This window comes from Bombus huntii, chromosome 7 (genome assembly GCF_024542735.1).
Source record: "Bombus huntii isolate Logan2020A chromosome 7, iyBomHunt1.1, whole genome shotgun sequence".
Taxonomy (NCBI): domain Eukaryota; kingdom Metazoa; phylum Arthropoda; class Insecta; order Hymenoptera; family Apidae; genus Bombus; species Bombus huntii.
The window spans coordinates 9,290,920-9,310,717 of NC_066244.1; the positions used below are offsets into that span (position 1 = coordinate 9,290,920).

General features: G+C 31.3%; 2 protein-coding genes across 4 annotated transcripts in view; one reads left to right on the forward strand and one right to left on the reverse strand.

Moving 5' to 3' along the window:
* LOC126867742 (cation-independent mannose-6-phosphate receptor) overlaps positions 1-19,798 on the forward strand; it is a 38,334-nt gene that overhangs the window by 3,143 nt on the left and 15,393 nt on the right. For both annotated transcript variants that reach the window (XM_050622595.1, XM_050622596.1), the window contains exons 12-13: positions 190-367; positions 446-516. In XM_050622595.1, the coding sequence (XP_050478552.1) occupies positions 190-367; positions 446-516 (249 nt within the window). The remainder of the gene's footprint in view (positions 1-189; positions 368-445; positions 517-19,798) is intronic.
* Positions 845-19,017, reverse strand: LOC126867738 (protein toll-like). 2 transcript variants are annotated; one of them, XR_007690401.1, is made up of 7 exons: positions 18,523-19,017; positions 8,951-9,182; positions 6,145-7,142; positions 5,054-5,372; positions 4,274-4,882; positions 2,566-4,094; positions 845-2,369 (listed from the first exon to the last, which is right to left on the reverse strand). XR_007690401.1 is itself a non-coding variant. In XM_050622582.1 (6 exons), exons 2-6 carry the CDS (start codon positions 9,146-9,148, stop codon positions 2,946-2,948), a joined length of 3,273 nt encoding a protein of 1,090 aa, XP_050478539.1. In that variant the 5' UTR covers positions 9,149-9,182; positions 18,523-19,017; the 3' UTR covers positions 2,565-2,945. The 2 variants fall into 2 exon arrangements, 1 of the variants encoding a protein (XP_050478539.1); XM_050622582.1 differs by lacking the exon at positions 845-2,369 and having other exon boundaries at positions 2,565-4,094.

Genomic DNA, 19,798 nt, shown 5'->3' on the forward strand with positions numbered 1-19,798 from the left:
AGTTTGTTAATATCTAATAATTTTTCTTTTTAATTAATTTAATAAGACGATGTCAATTTAAATCAAAATTATGAAAATAAATAAACATATTTTTAGTTTTAATATAAGATATTTTATATGATTTTTATGTGAAAGAATAGAATATTGTATGTTATTAATTTTTAAAAATTTTACTATAAATCATTGCAGGTGGAGAACAAACAAGGGAAAAAATATAGCATAAGTATATGTGGTGGAGAAAAGAGCTGCAATGGCTCTGCTGTATGTGAAGGAAACAATGGTTATGGAACACTAGCAAATGTAATTTTTGATTATGGTAGAGATGTTATAAAACTTCAATACTCTAATGGTAGTAAATGTGTAAATAGTAAGTATACAGCGTATATTTTGTTAAATAATACCGATTATAAATCAGTTATGTTATTATTATTATTATATTAATTAGGCTCCTACACATCCGAAGTACGATTTATATGCAACGAATCTATAGGAATTGGCACACCAAAGCTGTTATGGGTAAGTAAAAGTAAATTTTTTCAAACGAAATCTGTAGTTTTGTTCATTTATTATTGCTTATTGTGCTACCAATGCTTAGAAATATACTATGTACTAAAAAAATTGTTCAATTTTAATAATGAGAATAATATAAATACTCCTATACATATTCCTATTATTAATCATCAAAATTTGTTCTAAGTGTTTCTTAATTCTCATATCTCTATATATGAAAAAGAATTAAGTACATGAAAAAAGAGAAAGGATTATATTTGTGATTCTATGAACAATCGAAAAATGATTATAGTAAGTAAATGTGGGAAATATACAATTATAAGATTTTACAATATTTATGAAAGATTATATGAATATTTATTTCTCAGGTACTTTTTAAATAATAACTGTATAATAAAATTATTTGCGCCCTTAATGGTCGAAGCGCCCGGCTGTAAGAAGCCTCATACTTATCACACTCATAGCACAGTTCTACTACAGAAACATAAAGAATTTCGTTTCCATTTGTATTTATTTATTTATGCTATAGTTTAGCCAATATTCTGTAGTTTTAGAGGTGAGTATTGTAAAATAAACTATCGACCGTTAAGGGTTAACATATCGAAGTATAATACAATAAAAAATTATTAATAGCGAAATTATCAATTTATAGTGAGATTCTTTATTTTTTTAATCGAAATTTCTAATTAGTGTCTTTATGGCTGTCTTTTATTGAAAGATGGACAGTTTACTTTCGATTTTTAATAATGATTGTAAAAAAATTATCGAGCTCATCAAATAATAAAATTACTCATAAAATTGAGCAATAAAATAATCAATATATAGTAATGTACCATATCTACTTATGTGCAATATAAATTCGTATGTGACCCTAGGCTTATATTGAAAATTAAAATGAATGGTAAGATAGATTGTGACAATTATATTGCTATTAATTTCTATTTTATGTATGTATACTGAATTATATCTCATGAATGTTATATGCTAAATATTGATCGATTATTTACAATTACTAAATAAAATTATTATGGAACTTTATCTTATAGTGATAGACAGAAATTCATGGTATACATACATAAAGTTTACACTAAGCAGAAATAAATTTTATGGTACAAAAATAATTCTAAAAAATATTTAGCTCAATATTTATCCTATTTTTATAATAATAATCTACTTCACTATAGTAGCAGAAACTTATTATAAATTAGAAGTCATTTAAAATTACAAAAAATACTTATTTACAGTAATCTCAGCAATTTAAAACTAAGTTTCTTCAGTCATTACATGTAATTTGTCCTCGACGTTTACTTCTGGTGATATTTAAAGTTTTATAAAACAAATTCATAAACTTATAACAGAGATAATAGAGTAAAGATGATAAAGAATTTTCAGCATTGCACTACATATGGATATTTATATATTATTTAGTAGTATTCTGATCAGTTTTTTGCCTGTGAGATTTAATTCGAGTTTATGGGGTGAGATTATTTCGTGGAATATGTGTCAAATGTTTGCGTGAATGACCATTTAGAAATGCTTTATTGTCGCGTTTCAACCAACACGTGCGCACTTGTCAGAACAAGGATACAATATCTTGCATCTTAACTTTTTTAACCTCAACTTTGCTATTTCTACGATTGCAAGTTAATTTGGTACGTAGGGATGTATTCTTCCATCCATGTAACGAAGAAAGTCGTATAAATCACAATTGTAAACAATAGGATTGTTTTCAATGTATATTATTACGTTACGATTAAATTGCGCTAATCTCTCGGCTGAAGATTAGATGTGTTTTATTCTATTATTATATATGTAAGATTCACGTTAATGTCATTGGATAGGAATGGCAGATCTTTGGCCTGAAAAACAATATTTTATTTATTATTTTATTGTTATTTTTAATTGCAATAAAATATCTATGAAGTAGTTTATAAAAAATTGCAAAACACATTTTCACAGTCTTATAAGTTCCTTAATAAAGAAATAAAAGTAACTAACAAATATGTTAATATGTCATAATATATAATGAATAATATTTTTAATATATTATCTCACCAATATTTGCGTTATCTGATAGAAATTGGAGATCCAAAATTTGTAGCTGTAAACTGGCTATGGTCCAATCACTACATATTCTCGAAATATTGTTTTTGGTCAAATGTAATTCTTGTAAAACAGTACAATTGTGGAAACGTGACTTTTTCCCAAACTCTTAGTGAATAAGCCAAATCGAGTTAGACTAGTTGAGGTAGATAAGCATCGTTGCTTAAGTTGGTCAAATCGTTAACAGATAAAGTTAAATGTTATAAATTTGGTAATTCTTGTAAGTGGTTTCACAAACACAGACACAAAATGAGTAATTTGAGGTTTTTGTTTAAAGAATAGTTCTGCCTTGAAAATGTTTCGTATATTCTTGGACGTATACGATGATCTCATTACACTGTGGTACATTGTACCTTATTAAGGAGATTATGCTTTATTAAGTCCTCAGGCAAAAGAATGAGCTTGGCGTTATTTGTTGGGGACAGATTTTCAAAATGTTCTTTACTGTTTTTCTCATCGCATATAAATGCTTTAAGAGAATCTGCCGGTGGAGTGCTCGCTGCAGGGGGTGTTTCAGGAACACCATTCGGATAAATAAGGTCTTTCTTCTCGCCGTTAATTTGTATGCACGGATTTGCAAAGAATCTTCTACATACACGATACTTTGCTAATTGTGAAGGATTTGATACCTCACGTGATAGCTTATGTGGTAGCGCATGTGGTAACGCATATCGCAATTTATCCCAAAACCAAGGGTCACCCCATTTCACATATGTGTTCATACTCAAATACGCCTTAAGTTCTGGATCCAAATCGTCTGTAGGACCAATTTCGCCGTACAAAATTAAAATAACTCGCGCTCTACCTTCGCTGAGAGCTTGACTATGAGCTGCTCTAAACTCCATTCGTCCCCAAACACTCTCCAAAAAGTTAGGTGATAAAACTACTACTGTCCGCCTAGAATCCTGAACGGATCGCGCGATTTGTGTCGGTATCCACTCTCCAGCTAACCAATCACGAAAGTGCAGACACAGTTTGAACGGCCTTGGACCACTCTCTAGTTGTGGCACTAGCTCGTTCACGATGAAGTCTTCGTCTTTATGTGAATAACTTATGAATGCATCGTACAGCTTATCTTTGTCTAGTTCGTCCTCGGTTACTAACCACAAGCAAAGTTGATGTGCGTATAGCCAAACTTTGATTTCTCGTTGATATCGGTAATATAGCGCTGCTAGCACACCGATTATTAGACCAGTGATAGCTGTGACCACGCTGATCACGATTATTATTATAATGTTCGTGGAACAAAGATCTGTCGCTGTCATCTTCAACATCGGCACGTTCATGTCTCTGCAGGTAATCTTCAAGGAATTGGGGATTTCTATAACTTTCGTTTGAATGAAATTGAGAAAATCTCTTGTGTCGCAGTCACATATCCATGGATTTCCGTCTAATGTCACTGTCATTAAGGAGGTATTGTTCATGAATTGCAAAACATCTGAGTTCAATCTGCTAATATTATTGTTGTGTAGCTCCAAAACCTAAAAAATTCAAAATTAATCCTATTGGTACTAAGATTGTTTGGAAATATTATCGATTTTATAAAGGACTGGCGATATTGCACCGATAATGTTAATCACTGATAAATGGTAGTATATTAAAGATGAAATCTGTAATTGATAACAATCTTAAAGATAAAGAAGATTTATAATTCACATACCTCAATGTTCAATGGCAACTCATCTACAGATATGTCATCGATATTATTGTTCGACAACAGCAATTTGGATATTTGCATATTGCTCGAACCGATTTTAGCTACTGGCGACATTCTGGTCAGTTTATTGCCTGTGAGATTTAACTCGAGTTTCTGAAATACTTCAGATGGCAAAGTCGTGATGTTTGTCAAATGTGGCACATGTGTCAAGTTTTGGTGCGAACAATCAATTAGAAATGCTTTACTGTCGCGTTTTAACCAACACTTGCACTCGTCAGGACAAGGATCTGATACTTGACACTTTAATTTCTTTGATTTCAAATTTACTATTTCTATATCTGCAAGCCAGTCTGGACTTTGACATTTCAGGTGTCCCGGTATTATATGGAAAAAGTTTTGTACGTAGGGGTGCATTCTTCCGTCCATGTAACGAAGAAAGTCGTATAAATCGCAGTCGCAGACAATAGGATTATTTTCAACGTATATTATTACGTTACGAGGATTCGTTTGAAATTTCGCCAATCTTTCAGCTGTAGATAAGTAGATATATTTTATTCGATTGTGTGTAAGATTCACTTTAATATCATTCGATAGAAATTGTAGATTTTCGGCCTGGAAAAAGAAATTTTAAATGATTTAATTCCAATAAAATATTTATGATGTAATTACAAATAGCAGAACATATTCATAGTTTTAAAAGTTCTTCAATATAGAAATAAAAACAATTAAAAGATTTGCTTATTTGTTATAATAATAAATAATATTTCTGGCATATTATCTTACCGATATTTGCGTTATCTGGTTGTATCGGAGATCCAAAATTCGCAGCTTTAAACTGCCTATGGTCCAATCACTATATATTTCCGAAATATTATTCCTGGCCAAATGTAACTCTTGTAAAGCAGTACAAGTATGAAAAACTGATTTATTCCCAAAATCATCTGGATAGGTATTAATCGAGGCATTAAATTTAAGGTAATTATGAGAGAATTGCGCTATCCGTAGCTTAGTCAAGGAATAGAAACTCGTGTCTTCTATCACTTTCAATTTATTTTCTGACATATTCAGGTATTCCAGTGATTTTAAACTTTTAAAGATAGATCTGAAACATTTCAAATAAAGGAAAATTTTAGGTAACTCCAAACTGTCGTTCTTCAATAAAGTTGGTAAACATTTTTATCACATTTAGATAGAATATTTAGAATACTATATTTGTAGTATATGCAAAACATAATAAAAATTGCATGAATTTTTTTGGTAGATTAAAGCTATAATGTATTAATCTCTTATGTGATTATTTTGTAAAAGTCGTTACTATCTAACTTTATGTTTTATTATTTTTTCCAGCATCGTAAAATCATCATGTTAATTACTTGATTGTATACTCAATAGCAAATTAGAATTAGAGTAAAACTCCATTTATCTGAATCTCGTTTATTGAAGCGACATTTTAGATAGTACCTGATTAAATTACATCCACTTATTCAAACCCATTATTTGAAGGAATCATAGGTAGTAGAGAAAACGAACTGAAAAATGGATACAGTCTCAATATTTAGCTTATTAAGTAGTTTGTTGCTTAAAATAGATACGAGCACAAATGATATATTTCTTTATATCATTTCCATTTAATTTGGAAAAAATAAATTCCTCTATTTTTATATTTATGAAAACAAATTAATGCTATAAGCTCTTATTCAGAAAAGATGTAAGTTATTCTATCTTTGTTCCCAATACCTGATATGAATTCCAATTATTCCTCATGAATCCAAATAAAAGTAAAATTTGTAATTTTGTGAACTTTTTACTTATTACCATTCTCTGATAATAAATTATTATCTTATTATTTTAATTCCACTATAGTATCGCCTTACCTAGATATCGAAGTAAGATGATTCTTAGACAAATCCAATGTAACCAAATGTTTTAAATGCAAGAAAATTTCATCAGGCAATGACGTCAATTCGTTGTAATTAAGTAACAATTTCGATAGATGTTCCAATCCGTTAAACAGGTCTTTAGGGAGTGATTCAATAAAGTTTCTCTGCAAGCTAATGTTGTTCAATGAAAAGGAACCTCGAAATAGATCAGCTGGCACTTTCTTCAAACCATTGCTTCTTAATTCCACTGTAACGAGCTCCTTCAAATTCGCGAACAATCTATTCGGCAATGTAGTCATGTTTCTTTTATTAGCATACAAATTCACCTCTCTCAATCTGACATTATGCTCTAGTAGACCTTCTGGCAACGATGAAAAATTGTTGGAAAACAAATTTAACGCCTCCAGATTCTTCAATTTCGCGAAAATATCTTTTGGCAGGGTAGTTAATTCGTTTCCGTTCAGGTCCAAGGAATTCAGAGTCTCGAGCTTGTCAAATGTACCTGGCTTGATCTCCGTAAACTTGTTCTGCCATAAATTCAAAAATCGCAGTTTCCCTAATGGATTTAATATACTTGGTTCGATGTTGCCCATCATATTCATACCCAATTCGAGCACCTCTAAATTCGGTGTATATTTGAAGATCCCAGGTGACAAATGTACGCGGTTCTCGCGTAAATCGAGCCAGACCAGTTGAGGTATATCAGCAAAAAGATCGCTGCTAAGGTTGGTTAAACCGTTGCTGGATAAAGTTAAGTGTTGTAGATCTGGTAATTCTTGTAGGTGTGTTCTGTTGATCGCCGGGCCTAGTTGTTCAAATGACTCGAACACCAGAGTCTTTACGCTTCGTACGCCGAATCTCCTCGCGATTTCTCCTAGACTCAGGTTCGTCGGTAACGTGCACATCCTGAAGTATATAGATTCTATGTCGTCCGTGGATGTTAAACCGTTTACGTGGAAGTCGGTCCATTGCGGTGAATTACGGCACTGAGTCTGAAAAAGTAAGAAATGTTTTTAGTAAGATTCTGTTATAGATATTCTATTAATGACGATCTTTCATAGATAATAGGAATGGACATGTACGATTATACAGCGTGTTCTTCTATCTGTTAGTCTTCGAAAGGAATCTAAGTAGCGCTAATGAGTGCGATCTTGTATTGTTTATCCATTTTGCAAATAAAGATTTATTTTATTATAATTCTACGCTTTGGATCATACTTTCAATAAATTTATAACGTAGGTTCTTATTTAGCGGAACATTTTATACTATGCCTCATTTTTCTTATTATTTCATCGTGTGATATACAAAATTTGAGAGCTCATTCCGTCAATAAAAATGGAATATTATATTTCATAAAACTAATATATATACACACAATATAAATTTATGTATACATTTTTTTTTTTTTTTTTTTTGAGTGCCAGTTACAAAATGAGATAAAACTATTCAATATTAATATTACATATAGATATGCAATAGAAAGTTTCATTTCTGTGAATTGAAGTCATTTCCCAGGCGTAGATACGAGTCTGTATATTATGAAACGCTACTTATCGTTGCAAGGGCTGCCGTATTGGAAAATTTATTTTGTTGTTAATGCATCGAATTGGGTTACACATTGTGGTTACAGGAATTTTCTGTGGCCCGTTAATGATTGCGATAGTCTTTCTACGTAAATTGTTGTGTAATAGAAAGTGAAAGTTTCGTGAAGCATGTAACTGTAAGAGGATATCGATCTTCTAGTTTTACGTTTAAACGTTTTTACTTCGAAATTTACTTGAATATATTATGAATATATTTTTCACAATTTCGTGATATTAACAGTGTTATGAACGATAGCTTTGTCAAGTTTCATAGCAGAAACGTTCGATTTATTTTAACCGTACCACGGCGTGAAAAGCTTAATTATCGCAGTTTCTTAACTGTATTAATATTCATTTAATAAAACTACTCTATGAACAGATTTATTTTTGTGAAATTATTATAAATGGTTAAACTATCGTACAAAACAGGTGAGAAGAGTTTATCGTACCTGTATTTGGCATAAGTCTTAAGAAAATGACGAATAGAATTGAGTAATTAATTGATAGAACATCACACGTCTTATATCAAAAGGAAAAAAAAGGAGAAAAAGAAAACAATTTAGAATTGTTGATATCAAAATGCAGACGCTATAAAGTAATTTCAATCATCTCTTCAATTATCTCTTATCAAATGGAACTTAATAACGCGCAATTGTTTAATCAGGCAATTGAAGATTACACATGGAACATATGATTTCCATTTTTGTGAACACTTGGTAGTTGAAGAGAAGTATTCCAAGTTCCACATACGACACATTTAAAAGTAAAATAATTGCTAAATTATCAATTATACTTGAAATATCAAGCTGAGCATTACTGTGTTTCGTATAAAGGTTCTATTGTACGCGTATAAAATTTAAAAACTACTCCTCTTGTTATTAAAAAACAAAAAAGCGAAATGTGACTCATCATGTGTATGACCTTGAATCATAAAAGAGGGAACAATAAGAAAATTAACAAGGTACTGACACGGATATGCGTACAGAGATGCAGAACAAAAGAAACATCTCTATCGCTTCGATCATTTCAACGCTTTAAAGATACATTTAAAAATAACACAAAAATACATAAAATAATTTCAAGAATACGTTTTACATGGAACTCACGAAATCACGTGCTTTGTACGATACTGCGTACGATGTACGGTTACGTTCTTTCTCGATGAGTTCCCGCGTACGGCTCTCTTTAAAAAGCATGAATGAGTCACTCGTGCTTACCTTAATAAAAACATGTTGCTGAACGTCTATGATGAAGGCCGAATTCTCGTCTGTTGGGCAGTGTATCTCATAGTCTCCGTTTGGCGACGAAAGACAGGTGCAGGCGTATTGCTGTGGACATTGTCCCTTAAATGCATAACACGTTGCAACGATGACCATCCAGAGGATGATCGAATATCGTAGGGAGAATTCGATCATTCTGTTGAGTCCCGTGGTATTCGATCGGCTTATGCTGCGAACAGAAAAGGTTTTTTTCCCCGTCAAAATCGCGTCAAGCTCCGTTGAAAATCGTGTTCTTCGAGGATTATTTTTGTTTGGTGAAAAGAGAGATCGGAAGCAGCGGTACGACGAATCAGATTAACGCGGTTATTTCCTTATGCAATGATAAAGCTGTGGCTCCCGTTGTGCGCGCAAGCCCGATGTCAATTGCATTGCGCTTGTTGCCCCCGAATTAACTTCGACTAACTTATCCACGAGAAAGGGTAGTGAATATTCGAGTGCTAACTGTCAACGACGCTAATGGGTGTTCTTCGAACGATGAGAAGATTTCAGAACGTCTGTTGTCTCAGAGACAGAATGGATGACTCAATGATCCCTTTCGAACGCTGAGACGATACGAACTGATAGTTACAAGTGCGCAAAGGACGCTTCATTCTTCGACTGCTGAGAGTTGACTCCGATTCGAAACGCGAAGCACGACTGAGATTGACAAATGTTCTCTTCCATTGACTAAGACTAAAGTATAATTAAGACTAAAGGATTCACTCCACGAATCCTTGAAGATGATGATGGTTGAAAAGCTCGGACGAGAACTGATCTCTCCGAGTGCTGATAGATTCTGACGAATGAAAAGCTTGGATAAGGTGGTCACAGATCGTTTCAAACGATTGAACGATACTATTACACGACTGTTTAGAGACGTTCGCCGTTGAAAGACCAGCACAAGACTCCTAGAGATTCCTAAACTCGATCGTCTACGTCTAGCAAGGGACAAGTACGCGCGAAGTCCCAGAAGTGTGTCTGCTGATCGGTTTTTACCGAACAGAAGAAAAAGAACAATAGTTGTTGATATAATGTACTTGCATACGTCCAAAACGATGAAGCGGGTGAGCGATATCTGGACGAACCTGAGAATCCGGAATCAATTAAACAAGGGTCGCAGAAATTCTTCCGGATGGTTCTCGACCGAGCTGGTTGTTACTCGTCGCTAATGACCTTTCGGAAGTAAATTGAGAACGATGGACATTAACAAATGAAAAGCATTGTTATAGTCATTAAAACGAAAACCTTCTGAATGCTAATGTCCCGACACAAACATAGTTTCTTGTGTAGGAAAGTGTGCACTGTAAAATTACCTACGAAAATCTTCACGCTTTCTTGTTCCTTCGGAAGAGACACTTCGCATCGCAGAGCGTAGTTAAACTATTCTAGATTTGGTGATCGGGGATTTGATAATTTGGAGATGTTGATTTTCAAACCTTCGTATGGGATTTGGTGTCGCAAAAGGATTATGTTAAATCCACAACTCGTTAAATATACTTATCTTCTACTTTTCTCATATCCGACTATATACGCGAACGTGAATGACTCAGACTAAACAGGAAGTCTTTGTCGTTTAATCAAGTATCAAGAACGCATTTCACAATGAACCTGTACAATCGTAACTGATCGTCGATTAGGCGTGATTATACGCGTTACTTGGTTCTCCCCAAGATCAATCGGATCGAGAGAAAAGTGTCACCAAGTTCTCTCGGCGAAAGGAATGTCGAAACATCATGCCTGCCACGTATCAGATCCTTCACAACTGTATTCTACGCAACGTACATCCGGGCTAATGACCCGAGTAGTAGTTACACGCGTTTGTTCGAGACACGCCTCGTTTCACGACTCATTGCAAAACGCGTAATGCATACGGGTATGCATGTGAACGAGCTTCTACGAAGGTCGAACGTGATAAGTAGACCGCGAATGTAAATTTTTGTGAATGCAATTAAAAGCGTAAACATTAAGAGTAGCTGATAAATATTAGAACGAGTACTGTGTATATTTGGATATTTCATATATTTTTCATATCTTCAGAATATATTTATTGCAAACTTGTGTACACAGTATGATCGAAAGTACGTACAGTGAATTCAATATCAAGCATATCTGTCCCAACATTTCTTTAATCATAAAATTTCTACTTCCTGAAAGCAATGATAACGACAGATAAAAGAATCAGTGATTTAACGCTTCCTGTGTAAATTTTTTTCCTTTCGTGCCAAGCAATTTATTTATTGATACTGACGCTTCATATTTTTCCTACAATTTCAACCGCGCTCAAGAGTATCGACGAGAAGGAGTAATGACGGAGAAAGTGATTTTCATTCACGATTGACAAGATAGCAATCAGATTTGGGAACAAAGAAAATTTTGCGATTCGCAAGTTAATCGCGTACGAATTAAATTTAATCAAATTATCGTTGAACTTGCTAAGTTGTAAAATATTTTAAAAGGAAGTTGCAATAGTTTGAAGAAATACTTTAAAGAAAATTCATACCTAGGTATGTACAACACTGTTATTTCAAATATTTAGAAATAATTTTTTTTTAATAAAAACGAGATAAAGGCGATGTTAGTGAAAGTATGACTCTCATTTTCAAATTTTTCTCATTAAGATTGTTACAAAATATAGACTTTAGGAACAGTAATATAACGTTGCAATAATTGATAAATATATTTAGTTTTTCAAATATCTTTTAAAGAATAAATATATTTAAACGTCGTATGAGGAAATTTGTTTAGATTAATTTATTTCAGTTTATTTAAGTAGATTTCACATTTTAAAATTCAGTTGCGTTAGAATACGTTTTATCCATCTTTCTCCTTGTTATCATATTGTGCGTCAATGTGTTATATCTACTAAGCCACACTCGTGAATATAATTATATCTTGTCTTTCCACCTATGTGATAGATTAAGATATGTAATTGTTATGTAAGTGATACAATCAGGTCAATACATAAATATAGTAAGTTATGATACGTATCTAGCTACTTGTTGATTAATATAAATCTTTTAATACAGCTGTTCTTGGAAAGACAATAAAATATAGATATATTTTTCGTAATCTTGTGATTTTTTGAAGGAATTTCAATTTTTACAAAAGTACAGTCGAACTTGAATAATCGTGTGAGTAAATATTTTTCTTCAGTTTTATTGCTTATAGTTGGTTCAAACGGTATAAAACTATGATTAACACCTTAGCAAACGCTATTCGTTAGGTATTACAGTTACTTTAATTTAAAGTAATTATTTTAATTAGTTAGATTAATGTAATTGGACGGTGTAACTTAAAATAAAATATGCATGAAGTACAAGCAATGGACCAAACATAGTTTATTGTCTTAAATGTAACATAATAATTCAGCTACTAAATACACAAGAGATATATTTTATTTTACTTAGAATTTCAGTTTCCCTTGAAGATATGATAAAATAGAATACCCGGAAGTACAGGGTAAACAAAATCTCTAAGAATCATTTCGACAAAGATTTGAACGTGCTATTCTGACATCATTCTATAAGAAACGAGACTAAAAATACGTGTAGTAAATAATGATACCTGCTTCCAAGGAAAAGACCAGCAAAGGTCAATTCGAATCATTCAGCTACGCATTAGTATGCAGTTTCTTTTTGGATTTGTTTGTTACGTGCTGACTGTACTATGAAAGGAAAGATTGTTGGAAATCTACTGACCCATAACATTTTGAAATAATTACTTGCTATTCTTTCCTTCTACAACATTAATTAATTTGACAATCTTTGTGATAATTTTCATCTACTGAGAGATACATCTATTACCATAATTTTGCATACATTTGATACATTGCTACCTCGTTGTATTATTATTTCACATTTTTTGTTATTTATATTTTACAAAATTATATACTCGAGTAGCTATTGAATATTACATACCACTATGCGATCGTTATATTTTATTTATTAGCCACGAAAATTGTTTTATGTTAGTTAATCAAAAAATCAACAGAAAATTATATTCAGCAAAATCGTAAAAGATGTTATGCAATAAACATCAGTAAAAAAAAAGTAACAAAAAATTGTGTGTTATTTAACAAAATTACAAGGAAATTTTGACACGTCAAGGCGTCAATATGCTTATGCGTGATATTAAAAAATCAATAATCTTCCACTAAATCTACCAACTAAAGGGAATTATACATGTATAACAATTAGTACGATGCTCTTGAGCAGCAATTGGAATATTAAAGGAATGTAAGACTAGGTCAGTACATTTAAAAATGTTAGATAAAGCTTGGCAGCGGTTTCGAACTTAACGGAATATGCTTACGCGTTTAGACTCCCTTAATGACCCACTTTTCCGAGTTTTAGTATTATATCCTGATAAATATATGTACGTGGAGACAATACGCGATAGTATGTACATATTCTGTTAGATTCAACACAGACGAAAATAACCGTGGAGATTTGCAAAAACACACCTATTTGAGATTAAGACTGATATTCTTGTTTCTTAAGAATCATGTTGAAATTAGATAACTAACGTAACAGACATAAAAGAAAGAGAGATTAGTATAAAAAACAAAATAACAGGTACCTAACCATGACCTCTCGAACGATTTGTAATCTGATTTTTGATATGTTATATAATAATTAGAGATTAGATAAAGCAGTTGCATGCTTTGAACCGAGAACAAATTGGTAACAACGGTGAGACATTGTTGCAAACTAAAAGAAAGTTTATCTTTCTTTTTTCCCTTTTTCTTTAAATATGAAGATTAATGAATTTAGTTTAGACTGTTTACGAACTTGCTATTATCTGATATGGTTATACCTTATAGTGTTAGGTGACAAAGTTTCCATTTGGGTTTTAGTTAAATTTTATAACATCAGGCGTATTCTTCAAATGTTTTTTTCTAATCAAGAAATATATATTTATTTACTATTTCGATTAAATTAATTACAATTAGTGGAATTATCTGCATAAAAATATCTATAGTATTATACGAAAAAATGGGAAAACGTTTACCTGTGTTGTATCCATATGAAAAAATATGTATGTTTTGTATTCAATACAAATGCAAATGTAAGAGCCTGTTTACCGCATCCATACTCCGTGTAGCCTCATTGGGCTTTTAAAATACAGACACTTGATAGGCTGATAAATTAATTTTTTTTAATCTTGTTAACCTGCAGAGACAAATGTTAGATGCGCCTACATCCTTTAGAGAAATAAAATATTAGAATGATCCAATCTTGAATGATAGCAGAAACAAAATTACACGGTAATTTTACACGGCAACATTCTGAGTGTATATTTCTTGCATGTATTCTGAAGTATAGAATTCTTTAAATTGTTTTCTACCTTTGGTTTTATAAAATGGAAAATACGCGGTTACGATATATAATTTAAAAAATATACTCAATATCAAGTTTTATACAATTTTTAACAACAATTCTTTCTTTTCTCCAACTTACCGAGATTAAACTACCAAATCTACTAAAATAACTTTAATCGTTACGAATCCTTCTAAAGATAAACGTTACTCTGTTAACTTTAACACGTTCGGTCACACATTGCAGCTTGTAAAACTAGTATCTCATTCGTGATTCCACAGTAAATATGTATTTCCATGAAGCTATTCTTCAGTTCGCAACAGCAGGAGCTATGAATACAAACTACACTTCCACAAGAATAGTCACCGTTTGTTATTTTTTTTCTCTCTTATTTTTTTTTTTTCCAAACAATTTCTGTCGCAGACAAATACAAAGTTTTTACAATTATTTCGCGAATCTTCAAATTATTAACTCCGCGATAACGTACAGTTAGATAATCGCAATGTGAATCGCAATCGTCTATTAGTTGCATGGCTGTTACGTGCACAGGTAGACAGACAATGTCGATTTAGCCAAACCAAGGACGTTTGGCATTCTCTTTGCTTCTAAAACTCTGCTTTGCTTCGTGAAACTCGTTGATGTTTGCTCACGTACATGCGTACGAAATAAAAGAAAAAGGATTTTATCTGAGAGAGAACGACCAAGATGTTGCCAAACATATATGTAGTAAAGATTACTAGATAGATATGATTATTAGACAGATAAAAAAGTTAAAATAAATTTTTTAAAATAAATTTTCATTAATTTATGCAGTTTGCTTTTCAGTCAGCCCAACGCCTTTTCTGCTTTCACTTGAGAAACAAAAAATAAGGCTATAGTATTTATTAATATTTTTACACATTAAACTTGTAAAAAAAACACGGTTTTTTATACGATCCTTTTATAAAATATAAGCTTCAGAAGTTCAAAGCAATTCTGATGCAGATTTTGTATAAAACTTCTATTCTCCAAACCTATAACGAATATTCGGTATATTTTAGATATTTTATGTTTCTATACCTATATTATCTGCATTCTGTGCATTTTTAAAAATCTGTAAGTACATAAATATCCGCGCGTTGGATATCGTTCTTCTGTGCCTCGATATCATTTTGTTAAGTTGAAGGAAAATGACGAATTGTCTGCTTTTAATCTATCAAAGCCTGATTGGTAGGTTTTAAGACATGTGCTATCACAGTTGTATTAATCCCTGTTTTTCAATATCGGACGTGTATGCAATAGAGGCAATAAGATTAATTTCCTTGTGATACGAAATATAATATCGTTCTCTAAACTAGTTCATCAATGCGAAAAAGGTATAAATTACTGGACGAAGCAGGAAAGAAGCAAAATAAAAAATTGACTTCGTATCATGATTTCTTTGAACGTAACAATTTAATAGCATTTTACCGATAATCGTAGTTCAGCGAGAAAATTATCTATTGCAGTAGATTTTAATAGCATGTCGAGTAAACTTTATATAATATGTATATTTTGATACATCAATATTTAGATGTCTAACTAAATAGACTTGTTTTCTAGGTATGAAAAGCAAATCGATTTCACGTAATGATTTTTATTGTCAGTATCTTCACTTCAAGGCAAATATTCATTTGTTTCTAGAACTGAATGTCTCCTCTTAAACGCGTGAAAAATTATCATCGTTTAATTTACATAATTAGATTTAATTCTGTCTAGAGGTGTAATAAGCAAGAATTCATGAACTTTCTTCATTGTAACTACATGCAATTTGTTATACGTCTATAGTTCACTTCATTTTTAAAATATATCATTTTTCTATTTCTTATAGAAATTAAATAACGAATTCATTCATATTATATCGAGATACCTATGTGAATAATATAAACAGTAATTTCTCATTTCTTCCTTCTTTCTCCACTTTTGCTTCTTTTGTTTCTTGTAAGTTTCATTTCTCTGAAACATCTCATCTTCTATTCTCTGGTAATTGGGACTAATTGAAACCTCCTCATTAATTTAATTGATCAGACTTTTCCTTCTATTTTTTCTTTCTCTATTATTCTATACAATTATATAAGTTAGTACTTTTTTATAAATATATGATTTTCCATGTTAATATATATTACAATTATATTATTCTATATATTACTTAAATACATCAAGAAATATCTTATAAAAGTGATATGTAATCATCATATATTTGGTACTGATTGTATGTAATCCCCTCTTTAGCTATATTTGTATCATACTATACTCCATTTTATAGAATAATTAAACTTTAATTGAATACTGATTATTCATAGTGATACAACATAAATATAGAAAATTATAGTTGAAAAATTCTAATAAATACAACAATATAGCGTAATTATACTATTTTATACAAATAACGAAGGAAAATCTAAACTAAATACTTCATATTCCATATAATCAGCTTTCTAATATTACATTGGTATCATGTATACATATGTATGTATGTATAAATACACTCCCTTCATAGAATATATTAGACCTTACGCAGTAAAATACAATTTCTTGTGATATAAATGTAAAAAAATTGAATACTTGAAGCAATGTTATATTAAATATAGTAAGCAAATCCTGGGAAATATAAATTACGTAGTCAAACAAGTAATTCTTTTCAAGAAATACGAATACCGGTTTTCAATACCATATTACAGCAATATCCGATATCTCAGCTTCTCTGCGATTCGTTTTATATCAATTTTTTCTATTATATCTACGAATTTTTTAATTTCTAACCATTTTTGAAACACAATCCAATAATAATATACAGGATTTTTTCGAAATTCTAACCATATTACTTTATAAATCATGATCGTGATTATACCTCATTTGATGTGGAAGATTAATTCTTTGAAGAGGTTATGGTTGATCAGTTCTCGTTAAAAGAGCATAATGGAATAGAGGAAAAGCAATGAGGATTTACAGTCATGAGAGAAGAAATTATTATGTGAATGTTAAATGCACTATAATTTTTCGATATATTTGAAAATATCATAGAAATATTAATAGAATATGACATAAAACCTAAAATACTTTTGTGGTACTGTAAAATAATATCTCTGAATAATTACATCTATAATTTTAATATAATTTTAATTTGTTTTAATTAAGGAATTGCAATATATACCTTTTTCCATTAAGAATAAACATTACTTTAAAATTTCATTTTAAAATTGTTTATTCGAAAATTTATTTTCAAATATTTCAAATATACTTGACTACATCATAAAGCAGTATTTGAGAAAAATTAGAATGAACGAATAAAATGATACATTTATACACATATAACGGTCGTTTCCTTCTATATTCTTATCAAAAGAGTTCAAATTAAGAGTTGTAAATATAAATTTTGTTAAATCTAAAAGATTCAATATTATTATCCTACAGATTAAAGTATTTATAACTATTCATAATTGAGATTGCCTAGTTTATATATTTTGCAAAATTATGCATAGTTTATATAATAAAATCGTTTGTCTAATAAATATCTTGTCTTATGGTGAATATCTTATAATACGTGATTTTTGATTGAGATCACTTTGACAGTTCGTGTGTAGAAAAAATTATTTGTTTATCATACATTGATAAAGAAATAAATTTAGAGTCACATAGAATCAAGCTGATATTTCTTTACATTAACTTTCACGTTAAAAATAGTAATGCCCAAGAAAATTCACAGGAATCTTGATCGATAAATCAACGGTAAAAGGAAAAAGTTAGTATTTAAAAAAAACGTTAACTGTTTCTTGGAAGACACATCATAGGAAATATAAACATCTCAGCGCAGGTCACGTTATGAATTAAAAAAGAAGTCCATTTTTCAATGCTGTACATCGATGTTTTCCATAGAGATATCCATATGATGATGTCCATATCATAGAGATTATAAATAACTTTAGAAAACTACTTCTATCAACAAGAAACTTACTTGTAATTATTCGTATGCTTTTATTTCATTTGAGAATAATTATATTCTTGTCCTATTGGCACAGTTAAACCGAGACTACTGTATGTACAACAAGAGAATTTAGTCGCTGGTAGCAGAATCGATATAGGCAGATCGATATCTATAATACAACACGATACTTGTTCAACGTGAACACTATCAAACGAACACAACATCGGAATAACAAACTTATTACTATTCCAAAGCAAAGGTTCTCTTACCAGATTCAACGTTGCCACTGTTTGTTTTGTTTTCTGTCGTGTGAAGCAGAAGATCCGTTTTATCACGTGAACATATTGCGTATACTTTCACAGTCACGATTATTTGATCGCAAAGTCCGTTCGATTCGATCGTGGTTAATGAAACATCACGAAACAGCAACGGAAGAATTATAATAGCGTTGAACCAGATTGAGATTCATAAACGTAACAAGTATCAAAACGGTTCGACAAGAACTGTTGATTCACCGCGCGCGCTGTTGCTCGTTGCGAGCCCGAACTCGAAATGACGGCACAACACCACGTGATTCACGACCCAATGAGTACACTGGTAGCGTGGTGGAATAAACGGCCTGATAAACGTTTGGCGTTGGAAGTAGTGGGGGAAGTAGTGGGGAAGTAGTAGGGGAAGTAGTGGGGACAAGCCCTGTGGAATTTTATGAAAGAACGAAATTCCCTCGTCTAGCTCGGTTTGTCGAGAGGGACAAAGGACGAAGATAATTTGCATTTGATGCTGTTAATGTCAACACAATATATATGGCTCATGCTATACCCAAATGCAAATGCAATATTTGTTTGTAAATGTCAAATAGGATGTTTAAGGTTAACAAAGTTATTAAAAATGATTCTTGTTTGTTTGCGTAATATTGAACTTGAAGATACTGGGATTGTTTCTTGATTCAGTTACGTAGATATTGGTAAATTCCCGAATGAGAATTAAATTGCGTATTAACATGTTTCAATAGGAAGATGATATGAGTTTTGGCAAGAAAAGGAAGTGTGTATAATATACATGTATAGTTATGTATACATATGGAATGGTTCATTTCGCTTCTTGTCTTTTTAAATTTCTCCATTGTTCTTAAGATTGAAACATTGCATCGTTTCGTTCAAATGTATTATTGAATGAGTTGACCATTTATGTAAATCTTCGTAAGATAGTTAAATTAAAAATAAATAAAATAGAAATAAGTTGAATATAAATTAATTAGCGTAATCAATGATGAAAAATATATTTGGTACTTTATAAAATTTATTATATCTGATAGCCAATTGTAAAATATAACATTATCTAGTGTATGCACAGTAAGTATTGAGTAGTGATATAAATTTTATTCCTATCATACACAGTAAACAAACATAACTGTATTTCCACGTTTATAATTGCGTCAGATGCATGTTCTATTTATCATCATGTATATGTACACAACACAATTCAAAGAATAATTACTTTTTCACAAAAAACATACATATAATCTGCAAAGAGATGATAGTAAGA